This window comes from Megachile rotundata, chromosome 13 (assembly GCF_050947335.1).
Source record: "Megachile rotundata isolate GNS110a chromosome 13, iyMegRotu1, whole genome shotgun sequence".
Taxonomy (NCBI): Eukaryota; Metazoa; Arthropoda; class Insecta; order Hymenoptera; family Megachilidae; genus Megachile; species Megachile rotundata.
The window spans coordinates 16,138,795-16,164,164 of record NC_134995.1 but is presented as its reverse complement, the minus strand read 5'-3'; the positions used below and the strand labels follow the sequence as shown (position 1 = coordinate 16,164,164).

General features: G+C 42.9%; 2 protein-coding genes across 6 annotated transcripts in view; both read right to left on the bottom strand.

The window, feature by feature from the left end:
• Nucleotides 1-20,705, bottom strand: part of LOC100879724 (trypsin) — a 52,274-nt gene extending 31,569 nt beyond the window's left edge. The window contains exon 1 of one of the 2 annotated variants that reach the window (XM_076539184.1): nucleotides 20,616-20,705. In XM_076539184.1, coding sequence (XP_076395299.1) covers nucleotides 20,616-20,622 — 7 coding nt within the window. In that variant the 5' untranslated portion in view covers nucleotides 20,623-20,705. The remainder of the gene's footprint in view (nucleotides 1-20,615) is intronic. The other variant, XM_003708551.3, reaches the window with a different exon arrangement.
• The window catches only part of heca (hdc homolog, cell cycle regulator), a 100,385-nt gene continuing 86,978 nt past the window's right edge, over nucleotides 11,964-25,370 (bottom strand). For 3 of the 4 annotated variants that reach the window (XM_003708554.3, XM_076539166.1, XM_012297941.2), the window contains 3 exons: nucleotides 21,837-22,025; nucleotides 21,490-21,675; nucleotides 11,964-21,349 (listed from right to left, as the gene is read on the bottom strand). In XM_003708554.3, the coding sequence (XP_003708602.2) occupies nucleotides 21,176-21,349; nucleotides 21,490-21,675; nucleotides 21,837-22,025 (549 nt within the window). In that variant the 3' untranslated portion in view covers nucleotides 11,964-21,175. The remainder of the gene's footprint in view (nucleotides 21,350-21,489; nucleotides 21,676-21,836; nucleotides 22,026-25,370) is intronic. The other variant, XR_001097453.2, reaches the window with a different exon arrangement.

Genomic DNA, 25,370 nt, shown 5'->3' with positions numbered 1-25,370 from the left:
TGCTGGAAGGAAAAGGTAAATATTGAAATAAATTTTAAACGATATCGGAGCAGGAAATCTCGACAGTTTCAAAATAAACGGAGGAATAAATGAGACACGCGAGAAGATTTCAATTACTTTTTTTATTCTTTTTTTTCTTTTTTTTTTCATTTCACTTCGTTTCACCATTATCTTTAGGATAGTGGCATTAAAAAATGTTTATTAATATAATATGTATACTTTCCTTAAAATCATCCATACTCGTATTCTCATAGCGTAATAATCATAATATATATATAATCATAATAATATATATATATATATATATATATATATCTATATTTATTTATATATATATATTATGTATATGTATTTCGCATATAGAGAATAGTCAATTACATAGTAGGTTTGCGTAGGTTTTTTCTGTTGTATTCCTTATTACCATTATCGTTATTATTTTATTTTTTTGTTCATTTACTCTTTAATTGTAAAGGTATTCCATTACTAAACATATAAAAGCGGTATAAAGCTCGATCCTCACACGCTAATTGTATTACTTTTCATTTCTTTTTCTCTTCCGTTTGTCCATCCCTCACACCCCCCTCCCCCCCAATATAATTAATTACAAATCGTCGCGTCTCATCATCGATGCCGTGTTCCTCTTTTTCTCTCAATAAATTGCCGTTTCGCGAAAAAATTTCTTGCTTCATATTTTTTTCTCAACATTTTTCCATTCTCATCCATTCGTGTACGCATCTTTCATTCGCACCTCCTTTCTCGACGCTCGCTTTCGCTCGGTTTCAATCTCTCAATTTTTCATTTTTTTTCTCCTGCTTACCCTTTTTTTTAACCTAGACGCGCGCAATGCTTACGGGTGTAGTATTTCTAAAGTGTACGTCGTCCCTTTCGTCGGTCCCACGAATCAACGAGCAGAAATAACGATCGAAACGGATGTTGGGGAAAAGAAGGTCGGGGGGAAAAAGGAAAAAGGAAAAAGGAAAAAGGGAAAAGGAAAATGGTCGACGAAATGGACGAGGAACGGAAAAGGGACGACGTAAGCCCGATAAAACTGCCAGGACCATATTGACCGTGTCCTCCGCTCTGTCCAAGAGCATCGATTAATTAACGCGAACTCGTATTTAGCGCGACGATGACGACGGGGTTCGAGGAAAGCCTATTATTCCCTTGGTGCTTCGCGGCCTTGACCCTCTGGCTATCCCTGAAAATTCGAGTCAACGGCCAAGCCTAAACCCCATCGGCAACGTCCTCGAGTAAAATATTAAAAGACTAAAGGCGAGTCGTTTCTTCGAGATCCGCACAAATTTCGCTCCTTTCCACCGTAATAGGCCTTCTCTTTTTTCTCTCTTTTATTTTTATTAGTCAGCTACGCGTTCCAGCCATTTTCCCCCGCCGACCGTTCGACAGAATTCGTTTGTTCTCTCGAAGAAACGACCCTAACCACGTGTTAAGCACTAGCTCTCGATCGACACAGCTTATCGATAATATATCTTTTTCAATCGTAAATCATCCTTCGTTACTTTCCGCTTCATCGTGCGTCTATCTTCCCCCTCAAAGTCGCCGGCGGGCACAACCGGTTCTTCGTTCGCTCAACCCCCAATTTTCAATCCCGTTCTTCTTATTCCCCCCCTCGTTCTTTTCGCGATCTACGATTCCAAATTAATTTCGCGAACGAATCACCCCCTCTTCCTTTGCTCGTTCAGAGGGAACCGTATTCTCGACTGCCCTTCGCAATTTCCGTTATTCCGTCTTCTCTACTTTTGTTTCTCTTTTTTGTCACGAGTGTGTACCACCTACCTCTTCGCGGATGACTTCGACGCCCAGCGTCGAGTTGTTCCTCTCGATCGACGAATTCGCTGTTCGCGCGTCGAGAATACGTTCCTCTTGCTTTGTACGTTTTACCAGCGGTGATTCGATAGATTCGATCCATTCTCGCGACGATCGAAAAGTCGTTTGTTTTTCTTTACGTTATTTGCTTTTTAGGATTCGTTCGGAAATAATATCGGTGCGCCGAAATTGAAAGGAAATGCTAAAATTTATTTATCGCGCCATTATGGAATCGCGTATACGTAGAAACTTTTATAACCTGAAGTGGTGTGAAAAGGAGAATTTTCTTTAAAGTTGGAAGGACGAGAAACGTCTCCCAGAATCGTCGCGAGACTAGCAGTCACTGTCGCTGTTTTCTTGAAAATAATCCGATTGCCGATTGCCCACCAGCTAAAGGTACAGCGTAGTATCTAATAACACCCGAGTTAGACTCTCGCCCTCAAGCCAACCAAACAAATATAGTCGCATACAATTATTACAATACGAATTCTTAAATATCAACTCTTATATTCTAACGATAGAATGATAATTAATAGGGTTTGTTGTGTTCACGGTTGTTGAAAACGACTACGTGTATGTTCCATCGAGTTTCGCGTGATAATAGTTTTTCTTCCTTACTAACCGCATCAATCTTGTGTTCTTGTCTCGTTTTACACGAATTCCCAATTAACCCTTGTATTAACATTTCAATGTTTCAGAATGTTCAACTTTTCACGAAGGTCATTTCTTCGTTAAATTATGCAAATTGTTATAAAAACGCGAATAAAATAATTTTAGTCGCTATAAAGAACTTTTCGATAATTTTCTTTTTGAAATTTCTATCGCGGCATAGGTAGTATTATTACTGTAATCGGCCATAACATCGAAGGAGATAAAATCGCGCGTCACTTTTGTCATATTATTCGAAAAACGAGGATATGCAGGGATCTTAAAATACATTTGTCTCTCGTTTTTTTCCTTATATCCAAGATTCTCGCTGTTATTGTTCGGCTAACGGCAATACGATACCCTACAGTATTCTAAAAGGGTGATCATAAATTTTTTAATATCCGCGTGCAAGTGTTAGGTAGGTAGGTAGGTAGGTAGGTAGGTACGTACCCAGCAGTTATTAACGCGTCGACTGCCATTCCCTCGAGCAAACTAAACGACATTTTCGTTACAAACTGAGAGATCGAATCGCGAACAATAAAATGGTTACGACGCTGATTTCCGGTATGGCAGTGAACGGTGTTAACGCAAGGGTTAAATTTTCTATCTACTCCATAAACTGCGAACGAAAACGGCGATGATCGAATCGATCAACGCGTTGACGAGATGCGCTTTCAACGATTACTGTTCATATCGGTGGCAATCGTTTGGCTACATGTTTTAGTACGGTTGAACTCGCGTTTTGGATACTTAACTCCAGCACAGTGTCTGTACTTTTGTACAAGTGTCTTTCTCACCGTGTTCGGTAAATAGCGTTAAGAAATTTGATTAGACATCGTATAATCGTAGATATAGGCTAAGTAGGATTCGTTGAGAATTACCACGTCGTCGTGGAAATTCTTTCTCTAGCATATATCGTTAACTAGAAACGATTGAATAGGATATATTCAACGCGACACCTGAATATTCTCGAGGACCAATTCCAGTGGCAGATTTATCGAAGGTCTTGAGCCTAAAACGAGGCTCGCTGGTATCGTATATGTATTAATTATGCGGAAAAGCTCCTGAAAAATACCTAAAATTCCCTAATCGAAAGCTCAGTCGAGTTTTAGTCAGAATATATGTATGTATATCGAAGTGTACGTACGCGAAGATCGATCGCGTGATCAAGGACGTAGCGCGCGTTCAAATAAACGTTAGAAATTTCACAAAATATTGCTCGACAGACTACTAATAAATACTAGCATTAATTACCACTGCTGCTACTACTATTACTACTGCTAATACTACTACTTCTACCAACTACGACGATCGCTACTACTACAAAAATTCTTCCTTCTCGTTCCGTGTTTTTCGTTCCTTCCTTTTCTTTTCTTTTTTTTTTGTAGACCACTTTTGAATAGATTATTATCAAAAATATATTTCGTGTGCAAAAGTGCAAACGTAATTTCTTTTCATTTTTATGCGCGACGTCGATCGTCCAGCCGATGCTCGAGTAAATAATTACGGATATTCGAACTATCAAGCAACTCTTGAACGTTCGGATATGGAGTCGTCGAATGGACGATGTTCGCCGCATTGTATTCGTTTCATTTTTTAAGCGTCTGTCGAGCAAAACTTTCTTAAAAGAAAAAGGAAGTCTAAGAATTGCTTCGAACGATTCTTGATCCACGCGATTTTTCTTCGTTATGTTTTCTTTTTCTTTTTCTTATAAATTACCGTAGGTCGTCTACGAAGGATCAGTCTGAATTTCGAGGTTCACGAAACGCGTTTAAAAAACGCCTGAGAAAAATCGAAGGCTGGAACGGTTTACATTCGTCGGCAGTTTCGTTCGCGGATTCGAAAGCTATTTTTCGAGCGCGATCAATTTTCTTTTCTGGAATCCGCGTCGTCGAATCAGGAGCTTCGTTCCTTTATGTTTCATTGATTATCGGCCAAAAGAGAACGCGATTTCGTCGGCTGGTGAGAGTCAGCAAGAGTACACGTTTCCCGTCGATCTACTTGCTGCAGCGACAAAAATTTTTCCTTCGAAAGAAAATTTCGTTTTCCGAGCCAAGATTCGACGCGCAGCGTGCAGCTGTGTTCCGTCGAAAAGAAATCGCTCGAAAAATGGATTCGGATGTCCTCGAGATTGCTCTTTTTAATTGATTTACCGTTGGCTGGGACAAACACGACCGAGCAACTCGCACGGGCTACAAAGTTAATGTTCTCGATGGTAAGGAAACTGTTCGAAAAATCGTCGATCGATGATAAACAGTGAGTGAATAGTTTGTACGTGTAACGTGTACACGTGTTCGTTAGTTGGTCGCGCGATTGTTAGTCTTATGTACGTATTTTCCCATAGAATTAGGAGGCGAATCGGAGGAGACATATAGGTAAGGATAGCATTTCATCTGAACCTAGAGAGCGGGACTCTGCATGCAATAAACACATGAAAGGTTCTAGTTACGAATATCTAGTTCGTCGCATTTTCTCTATACGCACAAGCATACGCGCGCACTAATTAAGATTTCAGATTTTCCTGCGCGCGACTCTCCTATGTTTCTTACCGTTGATTATAATGCACCAGTAGTTTTCACTTAAGACATCAGCTCGGCATTCCGAGAGAGGGTACCCCTTTAACGATCCTTAGAGTACCATGCAGAAATATATGATCTAGGAGCGCGTTAATTGCGATAGTATGTTTCGCTATAGTTCGGTTATGATTCCTATTTGTGATTGCATACAAATTTTTCTTGCGCTTCCGAATAAAAAAAATGATATCGAAGAAAGTAGGCATCACCCTCTCTCTCTTTCTCTCTTTTGTTTCCGTGGGACGAATAAGCATTACGAGTTGCGTCAATGAGAACTAGTTGCAAGCATTCCATCCGAAAACGTGTCGAGTTTCCGAAAAATACAACTTCGCGGAAAAGTTTATGGAAATTCCTGTTCCACGGTGAATTGCGAGCAACACAGTTCCCTCGGCCGCGTTACCTGAGAGAATTCGGGATAATTCGAGATAAATAGAGCGAAGCCGCGCCTTAAGTGCTAATGGCAGTCTAATTGTAAGAACGTTAAACGTACAAGTGATGCGTAATCGTCGTTAAATGTATATACGATCATAATATGTATTATAATTATACGTATCGTGCGACATACACCTTGAACGAGTCCTAAATTCTAGATAAAAGTTTGCGGTACCGCGTTACGATAGATTCATTTGCGAATTCTCGTATCGCTATTATATCGCGCTTAAAAGAACTCCTACTATATCGTTAACCAGGGAAAAATCTCTTTCCTATCTTTGATGCTAACGTGTTTGTGTTGTTGGTAACGCATCCCCTTCTTTCTCGTCCCCTATTTACGCACGCTTCACGCATCCGTTTCCGTCTTTCTACCGCTGCTTCCTCGTGGCAATAATTCCGTTTCGTCGCTCGAATATAATCATCTTGGTTAGAAAAATTTGTACTCTTTATAGGGGAGGTATCGTCGAGCTAACTTCGACTCTGCTTCTCGTTTTGAAATCGGCGACCGTTTTACGCTAGAACCTCGTTATTTTCTTATGCCGAAGGATGTATTTTACAATTTCTACGTTCGGAATTTTTCAATTTCTTTGTTCCGATTAATCGATAGATACGATTATTTTTAGAAGAGAAATATCGAGATTCTGTCGCACGGAATTCTTCATCGAGCGATAAACGATTTTATGCGCTGAAACGCCGACGAAAGTCTGCGATCGAGGCAATGATTTATCGAACGAAAAGCAATTCGGTCGAATCGACCAAACGAAACGCGTCGTCGTCGCCACGATCGACCACGAGATTTCCGTTTTAAACAGCCCTCCTCGATTAAAATTCGCGATCGATTCTCTTTTATTCGTTGTCGTTCACCGAACATGGACGAACCTTTTTTCCGCGACGATCTCGAGATAAAAAGGAAAACAGCTACCATCGGCTGTTTTCTTTTTCTCCGTTTGCGGAGTACTCGAGACGTCTGCCAATTAAATTAAATAGTGTCGACGAAGGATTTTTCTCTTCTTTTCGTGGCAGTCATTCGAAATAAGGGATCTTTGTTCGGTTTCGATGTTACCTCGCAGATTTATCGAGTGATTCGTAACGAGAATAACGACACGCTCGATCGGTGGTTCGTTTAAGTATAACTCTTCGGGAACGTGAAACGTAAAGAGAATTTCCTTAAAAAGGGACGATTCTAGAAAATTTCCTTAAGCTTGTTACACGAATCGGATCGACTCGAGTTTCGGGTTAGTTTCCGCAACAACCGTAAGGAACAATCGAACGGATAAAGCGTGTCGTTATCGGCATCGTAGTTCTCGTGGTCGATTAAACGCGTCGTCGCGTTTACTCGCATTCCGAGATTTTCTCCGTCGCTTCGCTTTCCTCCGGTACCGAGACGGGAAAAACAGTGTAAAACGCGGTGGAACGGAAAGAAAAGAGTAGTAGGAGCCAACGAGAATTCGTCCCTACTTGTTCGTCTCGTTTATTCCTCTCCTGGCTTGGTTGAAATTCACCGATGGATAGAGAACCATTCATCCCTCGCAATCATTCGCTTATTCGAGATCGTTGATCACCGTGGCGCGTTCCTACCGATTACTCCAACTCGATTTCTTCGAAAAATTTTCAATCGTTATCTCCCTCAAATTTCTTGCTTTTCGTTCTCGTTCTCGTTCTCGTTCTCGTTCTCGTTCTCTTCCTCGTTCTCTTCCTCGTTCTCTTCCTCGTTCACTTCCTCTTTTGGCGAACGCGCGAAAATTTGAACTATCGGTAAACTACGCGTAACGGTAGGGGAATATTAGCGATCGCGTTTCTATAAACGCTAGAATGTGAAAAGGGTAACCTACGAATATGTATATAAGATCTCGCCGCTTGGAAACGCCCCTCGTCTCGCGGCAGATCAATGATTCATCGAAGATGATCGTTATTGCGATGCAGGGGGCTGAATCTCGTTGAACCTAAGTTCGAAACGGCGAAAGTACACTACGGATTAATAGTTTTTACAATTTGGTGATGTTGGTACGCGATTAATGCGTGAATATATAATAGATACAGTTGCAAGACATCGATCGAATTCGGACTGCTTTTTCCTCCAAGTTCCCTGGACCTCGCGCTTACTCGACTTCAGTTTTATCGTTTATGCTTATATCGCGCGAGTTCGTATAGCGAAAACTTCATTTTCATATTTAATCGTTCTCTCGCGAAACGATCCGATTCCGATTAAAATTCGACTCGTACAAATTTATATGTTCGTTGCGTCTCGAACGGGCCAGTTCGTTCAAAGTAGCTAATCTCTAAAGAATTCGACAGAATTTCGTCGATTGTTCGATAATCGAAAGACTGAGACAGCATGCGCGAGGCGAAGCAGAACATTCGCGTACATCGATACAGAAATACTCCCTTCAACGAGACAGCGAAATGCGCATATTCTGACAGTTAAGTGCATCCAATCCGATAGAAATGTTTTGCACAATTCTTAAACGTTAATGGTGTATCGCTTTCGAATATCACGTAGCCAATCGTAGGATCGTCGAAGCGTCGTTTCTCCAACGATTTTCATCCCTTCCCGTTCTTTTCTTCGTATTAAGTACTAGGTGAAAAAATGAAAAATCCTTCGAGTAAAAGAAACGTTCGCGTGATTCGATGTCGAAAAGAACATATTATAATCGATTATGACTTATAATAACGGATAAAAATCGTTCGAGACATCATCTGCACGCTCCGTGAAAATATTCATCTTTTTTCTTTCTGTTTAATTACTAGAAAAAACGAGTCTTCCCGGACGTTGATTTCCGATGGAGCGGCAATTTTCACGAATCTCGTTCTTTCTTCCAATTTCCCTTTCGTTCCTCGCTGTTCGATATCAAAGACAAACAGTCGTCTCCGCGTCACGTCCTCCTTTCTCCTTTATTTTCCCTTCTCCTTTTACCTTTAAAACACCCTCTGTCAGTTGTCCCGTTTGGTCCGCACTACCAGCATTGATTATTTTTTGCAAACGCAATGCACAAGAATCGCTTGTGTTTTACTATGAATCCTTATTACTCGTTTTCCCCTCGAAGAAAAACACGCACAATTGTTTCTTCCCCGTCGTCCTTCTGTTTCACACCTTCGATCTCTTCGTCGCTCGTTATTCTGCCTGCCGTCCGATCGGTCTTTCCTTATCTTTTCGGCTCCGCTTACTTTACAATCGATATCGATTAACCCATTAGTTAATATCAGCTAAACACGCGTTAGAAGAACTACGATACCCTAAAGAGAATGCTGCTTTTATTTTCCACCGAAATTCCTTCGACTTCCTCCGCTGTTTCCCTTTCTTTCCATTCGAGGAAAATCTCAGCCGTGATTCCTCGTTCCGAACGAAAAAGTCTTTCCTCCTCCCCCGTGGTCGTATACCCTTATTCGGCGTTCGTCCTCCAACAAATCCTCTTTTCTCTTCTCGAGAGGGTTAACCCGAACGAGAATTTCGATTAAAGTTTCCTCGAAACATTTCCAAATGTTTTTTCCCCTTTCTTTTCCTTTCCGCGGCACGCGTTTCTCGTTTCCTTCCTCCTTATTCTTCTTCGTCTTCTTCCTCTTTTTCGACAGCTACCGATACGTTACGCGACGCGGTTTTACGCTTAAACTAAACTTAACGAGCTAGAAGTCCTAAAGCGCGTATTAAAAAACGTTCGACCCTTGTTGCCCGATCTCGTTTCGTGATCGCCTCGGCGATCGCGTAAAAAAATAGGGTACAAAAATTATTCATCTAATCATTTTCGAAATCTTAACCGATTACGCTTATTACGATGCACATCTTATATTTCCTTCTCCTTTTTTTTTTTGCTTTTCAAGAAAATTTCCTCCCATCCCCCCCACCCGCCTTAATAAACATACACAGCCGAATAAAAATGCCCCGAAATCTTTTACGCCCTCAGTCGAATACCTAAAAAGTCGATCAATCTCGAAATTTGGCGCGTCCGATTTGAAAATTTCCCCCTTTTCGCGTATAAAAAAAGCTTACAGCCTAAAACACGACGACACGTACGGTTGATCCTCGTCGTTCAAAAGAGAGATTGCTTATCGTTTCTCGTAAGAGAAAAACAGTTGTTCTTTCTGCTTTTGATGCGATGAAAAATGAAACGCCGAGTTCCCTGCGAAACGAGCTCTCGCCGCGGATCCGCGCGCGTCAAACAACCGAACGATTCGATTCGAATTAACGAAACGAACAAAGCGAAAACACGTCGCTCTATTGGTGTTGAATTACAGTGAATCAATTTTTCTCCTCCCGCCGCTCTTTGTACGATCGACTAAGCTGTTTCTCCGTTGGCGTAACCAGCGCATTTGTCGTATCGTTACACGATGTATCGACACGCGATCTATGTTCGTTCTGATCGCTGCCTGGTTACGTCAGTGGACACAGTTCGTGGCGTATACGCTTAGAAAAATCATCTTTGTTAGTTGTTACGAACAAGCGTCCGTGTTCCGACGTTGGAAACCGCTGCTGACTACCTCGAAGATCTTTCGAGCTTTCGACGCGCACAAATACTCGATATTCCTCGCGTTAATATTTACATTCACGGACATTTTATTGCGATTCTAAAGCTACGACCGAAAGAAGAGAGCGTTTCGAGAGATCATCGAGGTGGCCATCGGCGAATCTTCCTCTACTCTGCTCCTTTCAATGATCATCCGTGCACGTTCTGCCGAGAATCTATCGGATAAACGCGACAGTAGCTTCGAAGCTACTATAATAGTAATTAAGGGAGCGATACACACGATTATGAATACGTATTACGCGTATATATGTATATGTACACAGAGAGATTATAAGGTGGACTCGGTTAACTGTACGAAGGGGAGGGTAGCCGATAGTACATCCACACGCCATTCAGACACAACGGTTTATACTTTATGAGGAAATTGCTTGTGAGACGAGTTTCGATACTTCGCGGTGTCAGCCTATCGGTAGCTTACGATTAATTACAAGCATCTCGATCGCGAAAGCTTAATCACGATCGTTACACGCGCGTCCATCGTCGTCCTTTCGTCGAATCTTTGTCTCCTTCTCTTTCGCCAGCGTTTTCTTCCATTTCTTCGATCATATATTCCTGAATATAGCTGTTGGAGCATTTGAATTTTGGAATTTTCTACGATTCGTTAACGTCGGTCTGCTTCTCGAAGACTTTTAACTCGCCGAACGATGCTCGAGCGAGGCGCTGACGAAAGAGCGGAGGGATGTCGGACGAACACGCGAGTTCGAGGCAGAAAACAAAAACGAAGCGAAGCGAAAATTAAACCATCGTACGCGACGAATAAGAAAAGAAGCTACACGCGTACCGATGCGCGTAAATGTTGCGAGTCTACGTAGTATTTGATGTTTCTCGCTTATAGAATTCCTCGTTGCTTTCGTTCCCGTAACGAGACTCGTTCGCTCTCTTCTTCCCTGAGCGTCGATCGATCGGATCACGGCTCGTAAAAACCGGGCCATCCACCAAGGGGAAATAAAATGTACGGTGATGGTGGTAGGTTGAAAGGAAATAAATCCCCGACAGGGACAAACGACGAAAAAGGAAGGAGGAAGAGCCGTGAACCAATTGTCTAACGCAGCTACGCGTCGATTAATTGATCGATTCTTTTATCCGCCTTTTCCCTTCTCTGCTTCGCAACCACCTTTCCCCTTTCCTTCGCTGTCTCCCGTTCTTCGAGCAAACTCGATTCTGGATAATTTTCTTCTTTCTTTTCTAACCTCGAGAAATATAATGTCTTTTAGAAACAGCGTTGTTCGATGCGTTCGAAAGGCGCGAGACAACGAAGAGGAACAGGGGTGTTATCAGGTTAAATAACAACGTTATGTTCCTATGTACATTTGTACCTTAAGCCAACCTATCCTCGATCGACTCGATTACAGCCAGACTCCCGCGATTTAGCGAACTTCGTCGTCCTCGAGAGTTATTCCGTTTCAATCGTCAACGAAACGTTTAATCACCGCCATGAAAATTCTTCGTCACGAAAATCAGTTCGAACCGAAACACGTTGGGAGGCGTCGTTCCATTAAATTTCGGTAAGCAACTATCGCGTAGATGTTCTCCTTCGACGCCTGAACAACCAACCCCGAAACAACGATAGATTTCGGAATTACCGTTAACCTCTTGTTGGATAGTAATTCGAAACACGGTTGAAACGAGAATTTCTAATAAAACCGCGTGAACTTCCGCCGAGAGATAGAGAAACTATTTAAATACACTCTTATATTTCATTCGGAGACGAAGATTCGTGTTCGACACTGGTTGTTCGAGCGTGAAACTTGTTCGATTCGCTGGAAGTCTGGCTTCTACGATCGCACAGTGTGAAAGACAGCCGGTGTGTGTACTATTTGCGTGGTCGGCGATCGTCAGCCTTGTCTCTCGATCAAGAAACACCGTATAAAAATCATTTTTATTCTCCCGAAATGTTCCTGCGACATCGTTCAAGTGGACGAAACAGGTGGTCATAAAATACATCCTTCGAAGAAAAGATTCCCCTTTTTCTTTTCTTTTCTTTTCTTTTCTTTCCTTTCCCATCGTCGTTCCTTTCCTTTCGCTAACAATAAAATTTCTTTGAGCTTTTCCGAAGGAATCCGTGGGTCGAGAGACAAGACGCGTACGAAAAAGTATCTTTCGCCAGAAAAAACAAAATCGCTCTCCAGTAGCGCTCTCGATAAAATTTCATCGTCGTTCGTAACACGTTCAGTATTAACAATACCATATTTTTCAGCAAAGGTACATTTCAATTACACGCATCACCTTACAGGATTGAATTTCCATTGGATATCGAATTTATTTATCTTTCCTTTCTTTAGCGCTGCTCTTCCGTTTCTCGTATTGGGCATGGAAAAAACAGTGGCTTTCGAATCGTCAGCGTGTTAGCTATAAAAGGGAGGGAGCTGAGATTTATAATAATCTGTCAAACTTAATCGGGACTCGGGACGCGCGAAACCGAAAGGATTGTTCGGCAACCGGGATATACGACGCGTACCTTCGTTATCGCTCTCGATAAAGTACAGGCATACCGCGCATTTTATTACGATTCGCGAATTTCTCTAATTTCATCGTTGCTTACAAATGAAAATTCTGTCGTACTTGTTCGTTATCTCTCTAGAAATTGCGCGTAGGCAATACGGTACTGACAAAATTTATCGTATCTCTATAATTTTTAGAGAAAATACGTAAAAAAAACTACTCCTTCCGGTTCCGCGTTCGCGACGGTCAATTTTTCTCTCCTTTTCATTCGTGTTAACTAGTATGCACACACATCTTGCTTGCTTCTCTCTTCTCGATTACTTTCTCTCTAATCTTTCTCACTTTGTACGTCTTTCGATAAAAAGTCGCGTATGTCGTGGCGCGATTCGATTAAATGTTTCCTATCCTTTACCTCCTTCTTTCTCTTCCACGCTCGATCTTTGCTCTCTCTCTCTTTCTCTCTTTCTCTCTTTTTCTCTGTCACTCGCTCGTTCGCTCTCTCACTCGCTTCGTATCACTCGTTTACGTTGACTCGCATCCATTCCCCTGACTCTTTCCGTGCCTAAGAATAAATCAGAAGGATTCGGGACACGAAGAAAATACCCGGAACATCGTGGACTCGTCACGAAGACCATGAAGAAAATCATTTAAATACGTCGCTTACGTTTTTGGTAATTTATCGAAACGCGGCTACGTTGACTTTTCTCTAGCTAACGTGTTCGAAAACGTGTTAATTTCGCGAATCGAAGGAAAGAAATGGAAATAAAGAAAGAATAGGCGACGATGTTTCGCATCGCTTCGAACGCGCCCATCGACGTGACACGACACGCGGCGCTATACGCGGCGCAAAATAGACAAGAAAGAAAAATACTTCTCGCGTGGCTATGTTTCATGTTAAATAAATGCTAGCGGCCTACTCGATCGATGTACATAGAAACGTTGAATCGATGCAGTTCACCCGTCAAACTAAACGTACCTCTCTACGCTGGAAGCGTCGGACTTCGTTGTTGATTTCCTATTAACTCGTTTCTATATCGCTTCGTCTCGGATCTTTAAATATGAAATTTCTCTCATCGAACGAAAGACGTAAAATAATCGTATACTTGCAATTTTCTAGAAGTAATATAATCAAATATTACTGGCTTAGTGTCCCGAGACGAATGAGCGAAAACGAGCGAAGAAATAATCGCGTCTAAGGTATCGACGCGTCTCGAACGTATGATGAATTAGGAACCTCGAGGATGCTAAATTACGCTTCCAGAGAACAATCGAATGGAGAAAACGAACAGAAACGAACCATCGACCGTCAAAAACGTTGAAAAAAAAAAAGAACGATTATTGTTCGGTTAATTAACGACTACGAAGAGAAGCGAGTACGATCGGAACTACACGCGGAACGTAACGTAACCGCAATATATCTAAGAGCTATACCGCGTAACGATAATATAAATTATGAATTATTCTTGGCTGCGAAAAAAGAAGTTGACTTCCGATAAAGGACGTCGTTGTACGATTGGCCGAGGTAAATAAAAACAGAACGTCATCGAAAGCTACTACGCGCGAATTGAGAAGACGTTGAAAGAAAACTAAACGGTGCAATAACGATCCACGAGCAGTCGCAGATTGGAAACTCTAGGTTCGATTTTACTAAGATAATCGCTCGAGAGGAGGCTGTTGCACCGTATATGGATAGAGTAATACGTCACTTAATAGCAACTCGACGCTGGAGGGCGCCGTTTTCCTGTACCGATCACAACAAATTATCACCATTTCGCGTCTACCTTCTTCCGAATATCCCTTAACGCGTTTCTTTCGTGCAATTTCGAATATGTTACTATCTGCAATATTCAGAAACCGAAGTAAATATACTGGTAAATGTACAATTTCTAAATGTTACCAATGAAAATTTCAATGTCATAGAATCGTCTGCAACGAAGCGAGATCGATGCCGATGAAAGTACGAAGAAACGAATTTGCAAACGCCTTGGCCCCTCCTGCTGATTTTTCAGAAGAGACGGTACAGAAAAGAGGAAAATCGCTGGTGCACGGAAACTCGGGATCTACGGAAGAAGAGATGAAATTAAAAATGGACTAACGAACGAGCCGTCGTGCTCGGTGAAACGTTAACGAGCAAACGGTGTTGCACCGTGCCGCGCCACGTCGCGCTATTTTATGATAAAAAGCTCGAACGCGCTTCTGATCGCGATTTGCGAGGCTCGCAATTACGAATACTAAAAGAACATCGACCTGAACGTATACGCGTTGCTGTGTCCTTACGAACGTGTGTTCCTACATGTTGCGTGTATTCGCGTGTGTTAGATGTCGCCGACGCGCGACTCCCGCACACTGCATCGAACGATCGCGCGACGATTTTCTTTCGAACTCGTGCCCGGTGTTCCCTCTTACAACGCTTACAGGACTTTCAAACTCTTCGAGATATTACACGAGTCGGAATTGAATTTTATTGTCTTCGTAAATAAATAGGTGAAATTATTGCGTTTCTCTCGTGAACTGAAAAAAAAGATCACCGTGCACGCTTCCTTTTTTGATCTTCGCGCGGTCGTTCGATCGTGACAACGGAAAACTTGTACCGTAAGTTTAATCATGATACGACAGTTTCGCTACGCAGCGTGTCGAACGAGTTGTTCCTTTTCTTCTTTCGAGATGTCGAAATTTTCAAACGCGGAACTTTCGAAATTTTTCAATCGAGGAACGCGAAAATTTGAAAGCCCCCGTATTCGAAAATGTAACATTCGCGAGGTAACAGCCCCTCTTAAGGTGAAATGACGAGAAGACTCCGCTAAGATCCGATATCGCGAAAGAGTCGTGTTTGAATTCTAAATTCTCCGAAGAAAGTGAAAACGTGCCTTCTGATCGTGCGCGGCGTCGGCCCACGCATATAATATGCGTTCGTATTTCTTCTTACCATAAATATGTTCGTTTATGTAATATATAGTGTATTACCTATAGTTGTCTAGCACAGCTGTAAAGAGAATCTTACACGCTAAAAGACGAAAAAACCGATCCTTAAACACGTAGACTCATATATATATATATATATAATATTTCATATTTATTTTCATATATATATATATTTATAATATACTTTATTTTCTCAGATTATATGAAACCGTGTGAAAAGAACGTCTCGAAGAACAACCGATATATAAATTGCAGGATAAAATTTCTTTCTTTCTCCTTTCTCGTTTTATTCCCATCGTCGAGCATCCACTAAATACGGACACGGATACGGTACCCTATCACTAGAACGTTCCTCGTCCGCTCGACGCGCTTCTTTCTTCCTTCCACGAAAATACGCTGCTCTTTCTCCTTCGTATCGTCGGATTTGAAAGATGCGGCGAAAGAAAGAAGGAAAAAAGGAAGGAAGGAAGGAAGGAAGGAAGGAAGGAAGGAAGGAAAATTCGCGGCGACACGGGACGAGTTTAGAGGCCCGAGTCTCTAAAATATATATTCAACGAAATTCAAGGATATCTTCTTTGGGCGTCGACTGAAGCCGTTCGACGTGCGAAACAAAGCAAGTTTTTTCTCTTAACTATAAACCTGAAAAACACCGTTCGTTTCTATAAACTTACTATTTATCGATGATTTCAAAACCTCTCCTCCCATCCTCTCTTACTCTTATTCTTTCTTCGCCTCTCTTCCGTCTTCATAATGACTATATGCTAAACTCTATTCATAGTTCAACCATTCATAACCTCTCTCTGTTAATTCCAATCTCCCGAACATCCCCTTTTTATGTTTTTCGCGTTTGCTTCTTTTTCTCATTTTGTCGTTTGTCCCTCCCCCATTGTGTACAAGTCCCCACCCTTAGCCACGCTTTATAACCTTTAGTCCCATCCCCTCAACGTGCCATATAGATGTGCTATTCGATTAATTAATTATTTATTATTAGAATATTCACGGACACGATATATTACGACAGACGATACGATACACGCGCGCGCGCGCGAAGAACGTGAACGCGATCGAACGGATCTTCTTTCTTTCCTCAAGTTGTAGGAGCGGCGACACCTCCGATCGAACGAGTCGCGTTCACGAACTCCCCGTTTCTCTCGTTCATAAAAACACTGACATAGAAAACCGTGTTCGCTCGATCGGGATGGCAATGTTGCACGGATCGCGTGGAATATCATTAATTAATTGTTTTCGAAAATTCGGAAACACCCTCGACAGGTGGAAAAATGTCTTCTTCCCGCACGATCGAATTCTCTTCTCCAGCGTTTTCGTGGATCGAGGTAGATGCTTTGCTTTCAACCGGAGAAAGAAAATCGTCGTTGCTACTGCTCCTCGCGACCCGTCCATCAAAAACCTTTGCTCCACGAGGATTAGGCGACAAATTAGCGAACCGTCATAGGGCGACTGTAACTTGGAATCGAAAAGAACTTTAACGTTCCTTAGACTTAGCCATTACCGGAGCGAATGCGTCCTGTGCGTCGACGTACCGTCGAGAAAATTAACCCTTTCCACTCCAATTCAATCTTTCTATTTTACAAAAATATATTATACAAATTAACGTGATACATATAGTAAACAAATTTTCATACATTTTCCAGATAAATAATATTTCGACGATTAAACAAAATTTCCACGAAAGTTTACTTTTGGCACTTACAGCCTTACTTATTCCGCTCTTCGAATATCGAACGGGCGAGGTAAATATTAATAGCGTTGGCGATATGTACCGATCGTCACGAGTTTTTTTTTACACGCGGTCAAAGCGAAACTCGCGCGTTTATTACGGACAGAAATACGAGAATTTCACGATTCAGGGATTTCGATACCGGACAATTCGAAAAATTAGAAACTCGAACATACTTTGCTGCGTTTATCGTTACGTTTCTAATACAAGTGTTGAAGTGACAAGGGTTAAACGACGATTCTTAGTCGTCGAAACGTACCTCTCTCGCTTATCGATAATCCCTGTGTTTTTTTCCAGAATCTCTTCTTACATTCGTGCAGTTCTGTTCGCGTAACGATTCGCGGATACATCGGTACGTCGACGCGTTAAAACCGACTAACTTTCTTTACGAATCGAATCGGATGCTCGAAAAAAGTTACGCTCGTTCGAACGAACGAACGAAAGAAAGAAAGAAAAAACACGCGATCGCGGTCCGATTTCCACGTCGAGAGAGAAACTCCGTAAGATCGTTTCCTTCGTTCCAAGCGTCGATCGAGTCGCGGTAGGAACTGAAATGAGCCGATGAATGTCTAAATATATCGCGCGGTACCTACTATACGCTCGACAACGCGAACAATCACGTAGCGAAAATTGAAAACGGTAGGGAGTACAAAAGTTTGTTGTCGGATACGCGCGCGATCAAACGACCGATCCTCTTCCTCGAGGGTGTCCAGAACGCCAGGATTCTTTTGTTAAACTTGAAAACCGAACGGTAACGAATTGCACGCGACACGCGTACATCCGATCACCGATCACCGGCCACCGAAAAAAACGAACGACCGACAAGTTTCTCGAGTAGCGAAAAACTTTCGTTGTCCGCTTGCGTGTTGTGTCTCGAACGAAAAGCGAGGAAAAAAGCTAAGAAAACGCGATCGAAAGATACCACCGTGCGGAAAATAAACTAGAAATACCTTATTTCTTCTTCTCCTCTACTTTTGTCTTATGCGATATTTGGCACTCTGAGAAAAACGTAACGAGAGACGATTTCTTTCGCGCGCATACGTCTCTCTTTTCGTCGTTGGCTGCGACGCGAGAAACAAAACGATGAAGGAAACGAAAAAACTGAACATGAGAAACGCGGTTTCGTGGCATTAAATCGAACGGTGATAACGCACGCTTCGTTAGCTTCACCTATTTCTTTTCTGTTTATTTTTTTTTTTTCGTATTTTTTTCTTTATTTTCTTTTTGGCTATTCAAATCGAAGGATTCCGCGCGAATACGCGGTATCTCCTTTCGCTGTATATTCCTCTTCTTTCGAGTCTCTCTCCTTCTTCCTCGCACTCGAACACCTGTTCACCCTCCACTTGTGCTTTGCATCTTTCTCTCGATCGATTCACGCTAATTCGCACGCTCCGTCACTCAATCGATTATTATATTCTCTCGTCGATTAAATCGTACACGATGCGTTGAACGAAATTGCGATCAAACTTCCAGCATGGATATACGGTACGCTACGAAACAAACAAGACTTAACCTTTCTCGAGCATCGAAATAGAGGATTCGAAATTGGAATCACAAATTTTCGTCGTACCTCTTATAATCCTGCTTGCTATTTAGTACTGACTTTTCAAGTTTGACCACGACTTTCAACAAACCGTATTCGTAGCGTGCTCGATTTCACGAATTCCCTCGAATATGCCAAGCACTCTTTCTCGAACGTTCCTCTGGAAAACGAACGGAGAAATAAAAACACAACCACGCGCTGTCATTCGCACGATCATACACGCGAACGCAAGAATTCGCTAATCAAAATCGTTCGAGAGAATCGAATTTTCGCTAAAATACTACTGGGACAATATATAAAATCTCCTAAATACACTTACTTCCCGACGTATAAATGGATTAAGTATACTCTTTTTCTTCCTTGTATCATTTTTTTGTCCTTTTTCTTAAATCGCAGTAACATAAAGAAGGTACACGATCGACTATACTACCTTGGGAAAAACGGTGGGCGGTCTGTTTGTGGGACGGCCGCTATTGATGGACAGCAACGACCAGCATCGCCAGAAAGAACCAAGATTTTCCACTTTTTCTTTCGTCCTTTTATTCTCTCTCGCGCTCACACGCACACACACACACACACTCTCTCTCTCTCTCTCTCCCCCTCTTTCTCTCGCTCTCTCTAGCAACCTACCTCTCGAATGTTTCGTGTTTCTCATTCTCGCCTCTCTCGCTCTTAATTACGTATTTACACTGGCTACCTCGGGCGCCCGCAACTTCCGATCGCGCTTCGATGGTTTACGAGAGGAACACGCGTGTTAAAATCAAGAGGAAACAAGGAGACGAAAATAAAAGTAAAATCTTAACGTTCGTATAATCGGTTCGTGGACGACTAAAATTATTGTCCGAGTATCGGGGAATAGGGAAGGAGAGCGGATTTGTCGAAGCTTGGAAAGTCGTCGGGCGCCCGGCCGATCAACGTGAAACCCATCGAATGAGTCGTAGATCCTTAAACAAAATCAACATGGCCGCCGTAAACGTATAAACTAATAAAATGTAAAAAAAACAACGTTCTCGATTATCTAAGTAACAAACGATAGTTCATAATATCTCTTCCCCCCTCATTGTTCTTTTAAGAGTGGCGCTTTTTCCTCATCGTCATTATCTTTTTTTCCTTTTCCCATTTTCACGTACATACCTACTTTATTCGTACAAAAGAAAGGGAAGTCTGACTTTTTTTGTTTATTTCTTTTCCATTTCCGCGTCCTAACGTCATATATATATATATTTCATAATATTATCGTTCTCGTCGTTTTATCTTTTGTCTCCGCAATCCTTTCTCTTAATCCACCCTTGAACGCGACGCGATTTATGGGAACGCGAGGGACGATAACACGATCATCGAACGATCGGAAGAAAAAATCGTTCGGTTCGAGCGCGGAAATGGGACGGACGCGTCGACGACGCGATCGCGGAACATTTCTTCAATTTAAACGTAATTGTTCGAACTTTCTTATCAGCTAAAGCACGACGATAAAAAAATCGGAGGCGCAACGATATACTTTTTCGAATGAAATTAATTTACAACCACCTATCCTACTATTACTAAAGAATTCTTGCATCTGTTGTCAAACTCGCAGTTTCAATTCCGCTAATAGACGCGCGAAAAATATTCTAAACGAAAACGGAAAGAAACTCACGTTGTTTCTTTTGCTAGAAAATACAATTCCTACGCATAAATTTTTGCTAACACAAAAGCGAAATTTATAGGGAGAACAAAGTCTCGTTTCGTTTTTCTTCTCGTTCTTATCGATAATACTGACGATAATCCGTAGCCTGGATTCTTGTCGACGAATTCGAGTTTCGTCGAATCGGTAATGGGCCTCGATACGCGTCGTCGAGACTCGTCGATCGAACCCATCGACGAGCTCGTAACCGTCCTTCGCGTTCTACTAACGTACATACATAACCGTACTGTCGACATAGTAAAAAGAAAAAGCTTAAACGATATCGCTGTTACAAAAATTGATCCGGTACCTGACATACTTCCGGTCCTCCATCCGCTACCAAGGTATTATCCTCTTCGTCGTTGATTCGAATCGAGCAACAAAGAAGAGAAAAGAAGAAAAAGAAAATTTCGCTTCGAACTCGATGATTTCGTTGATAATAGAGGACAAGTATCGGAGAAATTTCGGTTTCGAACGACTCTCGGTATTGTTGATCTATCGAATTACGAACGCGAGCTTCGAAATCGAAATGTATCGCGTACTTGTCCGATCTGAAAAGAAAAGAGTAAAGTAAAAAAGAGTAACTTAAAAATTGATCTGTTTCACAAAGGAAAAATAAATATTTTTTGGACTCGAATGAAGGCGAGACCAGAGCAAAGTGTCAGGTGCTGGAGTAAATTCGGCGCTTCGTACTCTTTCTTCCAATCGATGAGGTTGCGGTAACGAATTAAAATGATCGACGAGTGGTGTTGATGGAGGATCTAGAATCTAGAGCAAGGTCGCTCGCAGTAGAGAGATCAATGGGTCGAAGAAGTGGGGACACGGGTCAGCCGAGGTGCTTGGACGCCGGTTAGCTAAGTTCTCTAATGGTTACGGCCACTGGCTGTAAAGCTGAAACTGCTCGCGGGTGAAGCAGATCGAGAGCGGTTTCACGAAATGGGCGTCCACGGCTCTGCAATGCGGGCAGGCGAAAACACGGCTGTAGTCCGAATAGAAATTCAACCGTTGGTGCGGATAGATCAGAGGTTTCTGGCAGCTGTTGCACTGTAACAAACAATCGCGTATTCTAACGTTAAATATATCTGCCGTGTATCCTCGTTTGCACGAAATCTTTTTAATTAGGTGATTAGGTGATTACTGAACAGCGTTATTTCTTCTAACCGATAGGAAAAGAGTCGGCTTACCTTGAGTCGCTCCGTGCAACAGGGCATGGCAGCAAAGATATCGTAGCTGTACATCGTTCCAAGAACTAAACTAGATCCGTCCCACGGCTGAGTGCAGCAACGACAACGAACAGGCTGGCCACCGCTGCCTTCCAGGCAACTCATGCACACCGCTGACAAGAATTGCGTACGACCTTCGACCTTCACCTGAAACAACGGTCGTTGGAACGGCGGATCAGATTGATTAGAGTTCACGGTGTTTGGCTTGGTGCCTCCAAATTCGACATCCGATTGTCGTTACGATTAATCGCATAACCTAACTGGCTAGCTGAAGAAATACCAAAAGATTACTCGAAGATTGAAGTTACCTCTGCACAAGCGGGTGAATGTTGCCTCGGTGACAGGAAGAACGTACCGTCCACTAAAGGATACCTGTCGAAAACGAGCATAGGCGAACGACAGAGTACGCAGGAAACTCGGGACCACTGCAGTGCGGCCAAGGTCGACAGGATGAAGCATCTGGTGTCGTCGTTGCCGTGATTACCCTCGTCTTCCATCTGCGACAAAAAGAAAACAAGAGCAAGGTAAATTGCTGGAACTTCTCGCCGAAAATTCTCGAAGAAACGTATGCAAAAAGACGTTTTATAAAAAGATCTATAGGAAAAGAAAGCAGCAGCGAGAAACGCTAGAAATGTCACGTCCTTAATGACGAAGGAAGGAGAAACGAGAAGAATAGGGGTTGGTGACTAAATAACGAACAAACGCTGTAGACAGGGGTTAAGGTCGAACTGTAATGAAAGGTGAAAGATAACAGGATTTTTTTTTTCTTTCTACCTATCGCTTCAAAATAGAACGTACAAGCATTTAGCGCGTAAGTAATAAGCCCGTTGTAAAATAATCGGCTTCCATTTTCAAATAAGTAATCCCGAAACGGCCTATCAGATTTTCGTGCGTTCGAGAGATCCGACAGCGAAGGCAATTGCTCTATCTCTTATTACATCCGAAGATCTTATCTTTGAAAACTTGATTCCCATCAGCCTCTATTACAGCTCCTTAGATATTCCTGCAACAGCCATCGCTACTCTTCTGCTCTTCCCGTCCTTTCAATCCTACTCGATTAAAAATCTATTCGCACGATCTCTTCGCTCACGGTCCTATGTATTTTTAATCACGCTCGGGCGGCCTAACTTGAATTTACCCGTTGCCATCGTGTCAAGGGCAACGGGCAAGGACGACGAAGGATCTCCATCGTGTCCCAGGATACTCGAGGTCCATTCGATCGGAGAAAATTCGACGGACGTATCTATCCAGACTGCGAACAAGTTCTCGTCGAAGGGCAAATATCCGTTCGAGAACGGTTAGAACCAGCGGAAAAAGTCGTGGACGTTAGAGGGAGGAAAAAGAAGCACGCTGGGGCTAGAGGGAAGAAGCTTTGCGAAGACAAAGAAAAAGGTTCCTTTGGTCGAAAAGGTTCGTTCCTGGAGGAGAACGTTTCGAGAACGTTGAACGCGTCCGGACTGTCCATCCATCTATCCATCCATCCAACCATGGACACGACGAAGGAAAAAGAAAAAGGACGGCTCATGTTTCAACGGGCCGAATAAATAAATTGGATTGGTCTGGCAACTTTTCCAACAGTTTCGTTGCAACTGGAAATCGATCCGTGGCCGAAGCGGTTCAACTTTTTTTTACCAAGTTCGATTAGAGGGCCGATGAAGAGGAAGAAGTGTTCGATTCGTTTCGTATCGCTGTCTTCGTCGAATTCGTCGACAGAGACTATTTCCCGAGTTAAGCGAGCAACAACGTCCCCCGGATCGATTTTCCGAATGACCCGAAACACTCGTATTTTCGTCACTATCCTTCTCGAAAATGAAAAACACGGAGTCGATCGCGTTAAAAGATTTCCGTGTAACGATATCGAATTGTAGAGGGAGGAGGATGAATCAGGAAGGTCGCTCTCGCCTTGCGGACAATTTTCTCGCCACGGTTAAACGGCTAAGGGCGGAAAAAAGGGTGAAGAAAAGCTTGGAAGGTATAAATCGTGGCGTATCGTCGGGGTAGAAGGAGGGTAGGAAACGCCAAGAGGATTACGATGCCGGCGCCGCGGATTATCGGAATTCAATAATAGCGGTCGCGGCCGGTACAAATAAATATAAAAATCAGCCGGGGACAGCAGCACGCGCGGGCTTCCCAACGACCCGAAATAATCAAGACGAGGAAACGAGCGGTAAGGAGTCGGGACAAAGGTCGACGAACTCGTAAACGCCGTTAGCTTTCGAGCTTTTCCTTAAACTTTATGAAGCGGTGAAGAAAGGAACAGATGCTCTTTCGAAGGAAATCCTCGCGAAAGGTGTTACGAAAGCTGAACGCGACGAGAATACGCGACGAGAATACGCGACGAGAATTCGCGACAAGAAGAAATACGCGTTTCTCTCCGCGAGCGATTCTCGCCGCTTCGATCGTTACGCGCGGAGAGGGAAAACCGATGTATTATTGAAAATACTTAACCGACCCGCTTCGTTTTACGTTCGGGCGTAGCAACTTTGAAAAGAGAGAAACGTTCGAAGGTAAAACGTACCACCCGGGGAGTTGTCAAGACTCCTGCAAGGACGCTCTTATTTAGATCTTAACGGCTCGGTCGAGCGACCATAGGTCCGGGAACGATAAAGCTCGGTTATATAGACGCGCGTAAAATTCCTTACGATCTGGCCTCGGTTCGCTTCCGTTTTTCTACCTCTCTTTTACCGAAGACAGGGCTACATAACCGTCGCGGAGGTCTATATTATTTCGCGACTGTGTCCCGATACGTTTCGAGTACTTGTTCGTAAAGGTTCGCAATATCGAAATTTCTAGTAACGACCGAAGCGGGATGCTGTACCACCGTTTATCCCGCAAACGGTCAGTTTGGTCATCCGTTACTTTTCAAAGGAATACAGTAGAGTCGGATCAGGGGGTTCATTTGGATTAAGGATTTTAGCCAGACTTTAGGTCCTACAGGACGATTCTTCGCCCTTAATCCTGCGTAATAATGGTCCGTAGATTCTGTTCCCCTAATCCTGACGTCACGATCAATGCGAAAGTAATTTGTTACTTTCCGAGATGAAGTCCGTACGAACTGACAGCTGAAACAACTCCTTAGGCTTCGAAGTAAACTAATATTTCTAGAGCGTATTGCCGTACGTTCGAACCGAGACATTACTTTTAACGAATCGTTTCATCCAACGGACAGGAACGATCCAAGACAATTAGCCATTTGCCACGCGAACAAGATAATCCTTCAAAGGAATTCAGAAAATTTCAAACCGTCAGTCTCTCCGACGCGATCGTTACGATCTCTACTTATCGTCCACCCTTTCGAAACACAGAACCTGTACACAAGTATGTATATCAAGCGGGGAAAACAAGTTTCTTCCCAAGAAGAACCGTCGCGGCAACTCGTTGTCCAACTACCATCAAAGCTTTACGCGAGAACAGTCGATAACTACGGAGAGACAGGGGCGACGTAAAGAGACAGAAAGCGAGTCGCGAAACGTCTCGCTGCGAAGAGGACGTTCGGTCGGTGTTCCGGCGAAAAACTTGCTTTCACCCGGTCCGGAGCACGGTCCTCGTAAATACGGAAACGAACGAATGGGTGGATCTCGTTGGGCAAGTACTTAACGCGAACACCGGAAAGTCCTAGCAAGGAGGAGAAGAAGAACACCGCTTCGCGTCGAGTTCGCTGGATTTACGAGCGTCGTGGACAAAGAATGCCCGCGAAGGATCGCTGGCGCGAGTCCCTTCGAGCAGAAAAAGGAACGGGAAAGAGACTGCTAGCACGATAACCGGCTTCTCCTTTTCCTATCGCGTGTCCGTCGAAAAGCTTTTTCTTCCTTTTCCGAGGGGAGAGAACAGTACCGCTCTCT